General features: G+C 32.1%; 1 protein-coding gene across 1 annotated transcript; it reads right to left on the bottom strand.

The window, feature by feature from the left end:
- Positions 1-7,350: 7,350 nt before the first annotated feature.
- Positions 7,351-8,109, bottom strand: LOC114712360 (uncharacterized). The gene has a single exon (XM_028896879.1). It carries the CDS (start codon positions 8,075-8,077, stop codon positions 7,553-7,555), a length of 525 nt encoding a protein of 174 aa, XP_028752712.1. The 5' UTR covers positions 8,078-8,109; the 3' UTR covers positions 7,351-7,552.
- Between the last annotated feature and the right edge of the window lie 1,386 nt (positions 8,110-9,495).

The following is a 9,495-nucleotide window of genomic DNA, read 5'->3' as shown; positions in this document are numbered from 1 at the left end:
AACTAAAGAACAACCCCCTATATGGTGACCTATTGCTTGAACACCTTCAACTCATCCTCAAGGAGCAACAAGAGCCCTCGCCACGCATGGAGATGATGGAGATATGCTCTGGACGTCCAAGCGTGCAACCCATGGTGAGAAGGGATGAAAAGATGAAGGAAATGATGATGGAGATAGAAAATGAAATAGGATGAGAGGAGAGTGAGAGAAAATAGTGTATGGAGGCTAATGGATGATGATTGAATGGTGGCTAGGTTAAAACTTAATGATTATGAGGATTCAAGGTCGGATTAAGGTCAGGTTGTGTGTAGATTTGCTCCAAATTTGTATCAAATTCTAAAACTGCGTGTTCTGAAATCGCGGGGTTGCTGTGCCACCATATTCTGTCACCACAGTGATGATTCCAGAGAGGGGCTCCCCATTTTGGCTTTGCCGCTGCAGCGAAAATTCCGGAGAGTATATCGCCCCAAGTCCTTGCATTCCCTTCTTAATACTCCAAGGCACCTAAACCAAGAGTAATCACAAAACCATGCAAAACATGCAAATTGGGCTCTAAAACCACTCAATTACTTTAACTCTACCAAAAGCTATATGATATGCAATAATGCTCAGGAATATAGCTAGATGCACTCAAAATACGAGGTGAAATACTATAAAAACTTGGTCCAATCAACTTTCTTTTTTTACTTCCATAAAATGTTTACTCTCTTTTTTTTCAAGCATTTTTAAAAAAAGAAAGATCAACTTATATAATGATAAAATGACAATGGACATTCAATTGACCAAGAAAGCCTAAAGAGGACGGTGTTGATAATTCTAACTAGGCGTTTAGATTTTTGATGAAAACAACTCAAGCCCAAGTGGTTGCTCGCTCTGCTTTGATTGATCACTAATATTTTGCGCCAAATATTTTTTTATTAAATATGAAATTCGGGATTGAGAATTTCAAATTATGTTAAGAGAGAAGATAAAAACAAAAAAAAAAAGAAATATTATCTCCGATCCTTAATATAAAAGTTAGTTTGGCATTTAATATGGTCCTAAATATAATAACTCAATCCACTTTGTCTCTCATATTTAACAATTTTTTTAAGGTAGTCCTTATAGTAGCTCCACATATTTAAGGTTTCATCACATGATTAGAAAGTGATGGAGATCAAGGAGCCTCTCATATGTGTCCAGAATCAAAGCCCTTGTTGCATGATCCATTAAGAGGTATTGGAGAGCCAATGACAAGAGCAAGAAAACATGCCATAAAAGAGGCCTTACAAAGAGTTTTTTTAGATCTTCAAGCCAAGGAGAAGCTGTATGAGGTCCAAGATACACAATCAAGAGTTATCACTTATCTATGCATTATAGAAGTCCAGCTTATAACAAATAGAGCCCATATTGAAGAGGTAGGTGGAGAAGGCTTCCAACTGGGCTAAACAACATAAAAGCGTGTGTAAGAGCTTTAGAAGATAGGCTTAGATCAGTTATAAGTGAGACCAAGTTGAAAATAGTGTCCTTGTGTTAATTTGCTTACTGTTTTGCTTAATTAAGTTGTAATGGATTGGACATGATTAAATAAAAGCCAAAAATGAATTTCTAAGTATTTTTAAGTGTCTTTGGTGCCATTAATTGATTAAATAAGACAAATTAGGATACTATTACTTTATTTTTAGAAATTAGCTTTAAAAGCCCAATTATCCTAAAATATCTATTGAATTCATTTAAATATGACCAAAACTGATTTAAATGGATTCGAATTACCATATCCTTTAAATATTCATCTTATTACCACACCATTTAAATTGTTTAAAGGATGTTCACAATATCCTTTTATCTTAAAAATCCGATTTTCAGTTATTCATCCATTATCTGATCATCAAAAATGATGTTCCTAATCATCTAAGATCACTAAAGGAACATCACCTCACTCTTCCATGCCTAATCATATTGGGATTTTAGAGCTCGTTTGGATCAATTGCATACCTCCGTACGACTGTAATGCAATGGATTGCCATGTAATGACACGTAATACTCGTTACCATGAATCTGTTTGGTTTGATATCTAAGAATGTTGCAGAAAATTTAATTTTTATATTTAATCATATTAAAAACAGAATGTAATGACCAACATGTCCCTGTACAATTTCTTCCTTCCTCTTCCCCTTTCCTTCGATTTTCACCCATGGCAGAAGCAAGATTCATACACAATCTCCCTTTTCTTTTTAACAATAAACATTCAAATGCAGCACCCCATAACATACAAATCAGATCCAAAACTCGAATCTGAAACAAAAACATAAAACTTGTTGATAGTAGGTGCAACCATGGAAGTTGGAGATGGAGATGTGGTTGTGAGTTTTTGGTGGTACTCGAATCTGAAGAGGCCGACACATGTATTTTCAAAGAGGCCGACATCAAAGACGGTAGCTCTGCTAACATCGGAAGAGGGGGAGAGCGACGATGAATATGAGTGACGCTAGCAAGGGGTACCTTCATGGCTTCGAACCTGGGGCAGGAGGAGGGGCGTGATGTCGATGTGGACACCAGCATGGTAGGGAAGGAGGGAGGGTGGAGGCAGAGATGAAGAAGCGGAAGGAAAGAGGAGGGAAGGATTTGATCTAAGCTATTTTGTGTCTTTTCATTTTAGATATTAGGGTAAAAAAGACATTTAAAATATTGTCATGGATGGTAATGCTCATTCATACCAAATTTTTGGTAATCATCATTGTCATTGTAAACTCCATTACCTGACAAAAGAGCAACCAAACAACCTACTTATGGTAATGCAATTGTGATTACCATTGCATGTCTGCAATGGGGTTGAACCAAACGGGCCCTTAGGCTTTTAGAGTTTTTTGCCATGTGTTGAGTCATTACTTCTATTTAAAGTCAAGCATTGTGCCTTTCTTGTAAGGATATTACTTGACATAGAAGGTTGACCAACTCTTGTATTATTTATACTTGGGGTGTGTTTGGGTGACACCCCAAACCATGGTTTGGGGAATAAATCACCCAAACACCCCCTCCAAAAACCAAAACCATGGTTTTGGAAAAAGCAAAATTTTTTTGCTTTTGGAGAAAAAAGGGAGAGTGTGAGGGCCTATATGATATGTATCTTGTTATTTTTTTTATAAACATATTTTTTTATAAATATATTTAATCTTATATTTATAAATATATATACACATTAATTATTTATTAATTATATTATCTTATGTATTATTAATCATGTTGGTAAAAAACATATTATTAACAATTTTATTCCTTCAAATTAAAATATATCATAAAATCTATTTTTCTGTAATTATCATATTAACTTATGTCTTTTTTTTAGTAATTTGTATATATAAAAAGTGCTTCTGATAACAATTATCCAAACACTCTCACTTCTCAGAATCACTTTTTTACAAAATATATTCTTCACAAAATCTATTTTCCTCAGAATCTATTCTCTAGAATCACTTTTCCAAACCACGGTTTGGTTTCATCCAAACACACCTTTGGACTTTTTGAACCGTTGTTTTTTTTTTGGTGTTGGGTTTCACATACTCAATATTTTTTGGAACGCGTGTTCACCTGCGTTCTTAGTATTTTGGTCATTTCTTTCATCCTTATTCTCTTTATTATTATTTCTTAATTACTTTCGTAACTCGTTACTTGATTTGTAATTCTTGAGTTTTCTATGACAAGGTCCTAAGTCCACATCAGTAAGGCTATTTTAAGGTGGACACCACTTATTTTTTAATCTACTCAACTTATTCAAACTAACTCTTCCATTAAAACCTGAAAATAGTACTTTTTACAAAAATGAAATTTTTTGTGAAGGCCTCAATGCCTGAGAGCAAAAATTCATTTTATCGCTTATATTATTGTTTCCACTGTTATCAAAACTTATTTTGTCCATGAAAAATGACCAAAAAAATACCAATTAAATTTTAAAATAATAAATATATGATTTATTAGCATGTCAAAACATTTATAAAAGTTGTCAATACATTTACATGAATAGTCAACATCATCAATTTTTTTATTTTTAAATTCAATAGGCATTATATAGTCATTTTTCATGTTATCAATGTTTTGATTATTATTTTTTTTTTAACAAAGTAAAGATGTAATTTACTATATAAGAATCTAAAATAAAATTTCAAAATTGAGCCGAGCTAGGAACTAAACCCAAAAATTCAATTAATTTCTATTTCAATTTATTTTTAAAAAAAAGTGATGAGAAGAATATGATGATCATTGATACTTAATTATCCCGTCTCAAGTACTTTATTCACTTCCAAAATTAGTTATGTTAGATAAATTAATATTTTTTGCCAACAAATTAATACTTATCATTGTTATCATTAACTATCTTGTAATTTTTTTGCCAAGGTACCTTGTAAAATTTCAATTCATTACATATCAAACAAAATTTAAAGAATATACTTGTCTAGTCCTATTTATATGACAGAGAAAAAATAAATATTTTGGCCTTATTTATAAGGTATAGAGAAATTTTTCACATATATGTGCAATTTCACTTTTTATTTATTATTATGTTTACTTTGTTTCATGAGGTATAATGTTATATTAAATAAGAATAAAGTTAAGGGTTAAGGTGCACCCAACACCCCCGAGTATTTTGCCAGGTGCACCCAGTGGCCTAAAGTAATTTATGATGCAATTTTGCCCTCAAAGTAATTAAAATGGTGCACCGGTATCCCATGCTAACATATCTGTTACTTTGACTATTAAATTGATGAGTCAACACAAGTTTGACCAAAATAATCTAACGTGGCATGTCTAATAAGCAGGTGATGTGGAATTTTTTTGGGGTTAAGGTGCATCCAGCACCCCAAAGTATTTTTTCAGGTGCACCCAGTGACCTAAAGTAATTTGTGGTGCAATTTTGCCCTCAAAGTAATTAAAATGGTGCACCTGTATCCTATGCTAACAGATCTGTTACTTTGATTGTGAAATTGATGAGTCAGCACAAGTTTGACCAAAATAATCTGACCTGACATGTCTAATAAGCAGGTGACATGGCTTTTCTTGTTAATTCCATTGTTTTGTCTGAATATTACCCATTTGGTTCTATTTATAAGGCACTTCCAGCATGTTTCACACAAACCAAGGAAAACCTTAAATTTCATTAACTCTCATTTAAATTTTAATAACTTTTCAACTTTATCCCTATTTAATATATATTATACCTCATATAAACAAAGTCAATACAATAATAAATGAGAGGTAAATTTGTACATTCACACAAAAAATTTCTCTCAGTGCCTTATAAATAGGACCAAAAAATATCTTCTCTCTCTACCCTATAAATAGGACCAGAGGAGTATCTCTGAAAAAATTTCTTACTCTGAAAAGAATTCCAAGAGCCGAAGAGAGCATTTACTGAATAGAGAAAACAAAGCAGTGGCAGATGAAAAAAATTTCACATCACCTGCTTATTAGACATGACAGGTCAAATTATTTTGGTCAAACTTGTGTTGACTCATCAATTTCACAGTCAAAGTAACAGATCTGTTAGCATAGGATATCGGTGCACCATTTTAATTACTTTGAGGGCAAAATTGCACCATAAATTACTTTAGGGCACTGGGTGCACCTGGAAAAATACTTGAGGGTGTTGGATGCACCTTAACCCCAAAAAAATTCCACATCACCTGCTTATTAGACATGCCACGTCATATTATTTTGGTCAAACTTGTGCTGACTCATTAATTTAACGGTCAAAGTAACAGATCTGTTAGCATGGGATACCGGTGCACCATTTTAATTACTTTGAAGGCAAAATTGCACTATAAATTACTTTAGGCCACTGGGTGCACCTGACAAAATACTTGGGGGTGTTGGATGCACCTTAACCCTAAAGTTAAAAAGTTGTTGAATTTTAAAGCGGAGTTAATGAGAAATTTAATATTTTTATTAGTTTATATAAAATATATTGAAAATGAGCTACAAATAAAATTAAATGAATAACAATCTTTCTGATTGGAGTCAATACTGAAAAGTCTCCGAACTGAAAAGTCTCCCAATCAACATCCGCGAAGTTTCCCTTGACATGTCGTCCCCGGCGGATACGTTGGAAAAGTAAGCATGGCCTAGTTGGTATGCCCGATTGGAAACGGAAACTTATCCCAAATGGATAGGCTCTAGTTGAAAACGCTTATAAGCTTTTTTTTTTTTTTTTTAATTCTATCAATATCTCTAATCCAATACATTAATTATTTGAAATATATATATTGATTTCCTGCGTTAGGAAAAAACTCTCTTAATATGTACAACTAATAAAAAAAATTAAATAAACAATTATAATTATAATTTTTAAGAAAAAACAAATTAAAATTTTATATTTAGAATTAAAAGAAATGCTCTACTAATTCTTATGATTTGGAATAGGAAATAATAAAATAAATGACTCTTGTATTCTGTAATGAGGAATATTTGACATAAGCACCATTTAACTTAATTTAAGCTTCTTCTTTTTTTTTTTTAACTTAATTTAAGCTCAATCCATGTAACCCAAAGAACACTGTTATTCACAAGCCTAGTCTAATTTAGGTTCCTACAAGTTTAATGTATTTGTAGAAGTAGAATTTTGGGGAAGTGACAGAAAAATATACATATTGAATTTTAAAAAAACAAATAGGTCATGCTAATTATTTTTGTTATGGTTTTAACTACTCTTACAATGATTTTGACAAGTCAACCTTGTCAAAATCACCTATTTGTTATTTTGAAATGCTATAATTTTTTTTGTCGTTTTTCGTAAAATTTTCCTCTCAATATTTAATATGTTATAGGATAATGTGTTATAATGTCATATGCTAATGCTAAATTTCTTAACAAAGCTGCTTTGATTTTTTTTTCCTTTTTCTTTTTTGCCAATGCTACTTCTAGTCTTCACTTAAACACCATGATACAAATTCATCATCAATTGTTATGTTGAGACAAATTCAACGTTCTATAAGTAATAGAACTGTTGGGAGCAAAAACGTTGTGCAACACTCAGTGGAGGACGTTTGTTAATTGGTCAAGACACGATAATCACAATACACTATTAATGTAAAATAGAATTAGATTATACTACTTCCAGTGCTTAATATAAAAGCTAGTTTGATTTTTAATTTGATCATAAATATAATATTCTAATATATTTTGTCTTTAATATTTATTTATTTTTTTTCAAAGTATTCATTGCTGTAGCTACAAATGTTAAGTGTTTCATCAAATAGTAATTCTAATTAATGCACATTATTGATAAAGGTATTTTAGGAAAAATAATATCAATTTATTATAAATAGCTAACTTAACAAATTTTATTAATTTACTTAAATTGATCAATTGGCTGTTATATTAAGAACCGGACATACTATGTATTAACTAACTGTTACAAGGTCATACAGATAAACAGAGCAGGGCACGGAAGTTCCCATATATCAAACATTTACCTAAACTAGGATTATGGTGCAACTTCAAGTGATCAATATTAAATCTCACACACCCACTTAAACTTGAAGCTAAAATGTTTAATTATTATTAACTAAAAGCTACAAATTCACTTTAATTGAGACTGAACTGCGAGTAATGTATCAAAATCACCAGATTTGTAATAATCTCTTCGTTCTAAAGAGATAGCTTCCTTCATCTTTCTGATAAATTCCTCGACTTTCTGGTTCAACTCATCTGTGTCTTCTTCTTCTTCTTCTTCATCAATGGCGCCGATGGCATGACATATCCCCTGTTCTTCCTCCTCCTCTTTCTTTTCACCAGAAACCATACGTTCTCGATTATCTTCTTTTTCTTCTGTTGCTTCTGGAGGATTAGGATTATTCTGAATAGGATTGGGGTTATTCTGAATTTCTAGGTCCTTCTTGACATGAACGAGACCAGAGTTCTTCAGAATGAAGACGACGAGCCCATTACAGAGCAAGAACATGTAGGTCTTGTCTATCGCCAGCATCGCCAGGAATGGCTTCAGAGACTGGAGCAGAAGAGGGACGATTGAGAAAAAAACAGAGAGAAACAAAATTGAAAGAAGAAATTTGATAATTCTGAGTTTTTGGACGTTGAGAAGATTCATTCTTTCTTCTCTTTTTGCCTTGTGTCAATAAAACCTGCGGGCAAAGCGTGCTTCGTGAGAGTGCTCCTGAGAGGGATTTTAAATTGACGCGTGTGGGATGAATTTACATAACTACCCTTAGTTTTCCGGCCGCAAGCTTTATCATTGGGGGGTGCCATGGGAATAGAAGACCCGGTCATTCGGTCAGTCAACCTATATTTTTTTAATTCTTTTTATGGGAAAGCACTTGAGCGTTTATGCCAGGCGTTCAGTTCCATTCACCAGACATAAATAATCATGGAAGAATTGTAAAAGAGTTCTAACAAAAAAAGAAATTAACTATCAAAGAGTCCCAATTTCAAGTGTATAGTTATTATTTTTTAATATGTCATTGGAATTTTATAGTAATTATGTTCTTTCTTCGGGGCTTTATTACAATTCTTTCAATAAACAGATACCGTTGATTGAAAATAATTAATATCTGAAAAAAAATAAAACTTATTTTTTTAATAACACACTATAAAAGGAAAATCCAAAAAAAGGTCCTTGGAATATGGGAAATGCCAGATTAGGTCCTTAAATTTTGTCATTGACCCAATATGTCATTTGTAAAATTCAGGCGAATTAACAATTTTGCCCTCATTTATTCATTCACTACAATGATTCAAGGAATCACTATAAGAGTTTAGGTGTTACCCAGATTCGTGTAGCGAATAACTACTCACTTTTTCATAGTCAGGTGTCTTGTTATTAACTACAACTAATTCTGTAATCACTAGAACAATGTAAGCATTACCTAGATTTGTGTAGAGAATAACTACTCATTTTTTCATAGTCAGGTATCTTATTAATGTCAGGTACCTTATTAGTAACTACAACGAATCTTGTAATAACTAGAACAGTGTAAGCATTACCTATATTTGTTTAGAAAATAACTACTCACTTTTGCTCATGGGCAAAAATGTCAATTCGCCTGAATTTCACAAATGACAGATTGGATCAATGACCCATTCTGTCATTTTCGAAATTTAAGAACCCAATCTGGGATTTGGTATATTTCAAGGGCTTTTTTTGGGATATTCCCTATTATAAAAGCATGTAGCGACACGAAACACTAAGTAACAAAAACAAAAATAGAAAATGATATCAAAAAATGTAGCTAAATAATTAGGGTAGCTTATGTATAGGAAAATGCTATTCATAAAATAGTTCTCTTACATGTAAGAGGGAGGGAGTACTTACACATATTTATGGTATTATTTTTAACTTCATTACACGGAATGAATGTTTTTATATTTTATTTTTTGGCCAAAAAATGAATGTTTTTATAAAAGCATCACTTATCATGTCACTAACTTTTATTATTGACACTATTTATTTCTTAACCTAAAGATTTTATTTTATATTTTTAAGGCTAAAATAAAATAAAAAAACTCTTC

This window comes from Neltuma alba, unplaced genomic scaffold (assembly GCF_004799145.2).
Source record: "Neltuma alba isolate B1F8T4 unplaced genomic scaffold, ASM479914v2 tig00011348_pilon, whole genome shotgun sequence".
NCBI lineage: Eukaryota > Viridiplantae > Streptophyta > Magnoliopsida > Fabales > Fabaceae > Neltuma > Neltuma alba.
Note: the sequence above shows the minus strand (reverse complement) of the source record. Positions and strands in the feature narration are given on the sequence as shown.

Excerpts from the sequence above, each read along its gene's own strand:
- LOC114712360 (XM_028896879.1), bottom strand. The coding sequence starts at position 8,077 with ATGAATCTTCTCAACGTCCAAAAACTCAGAATTATCAAATTTCTTCTT.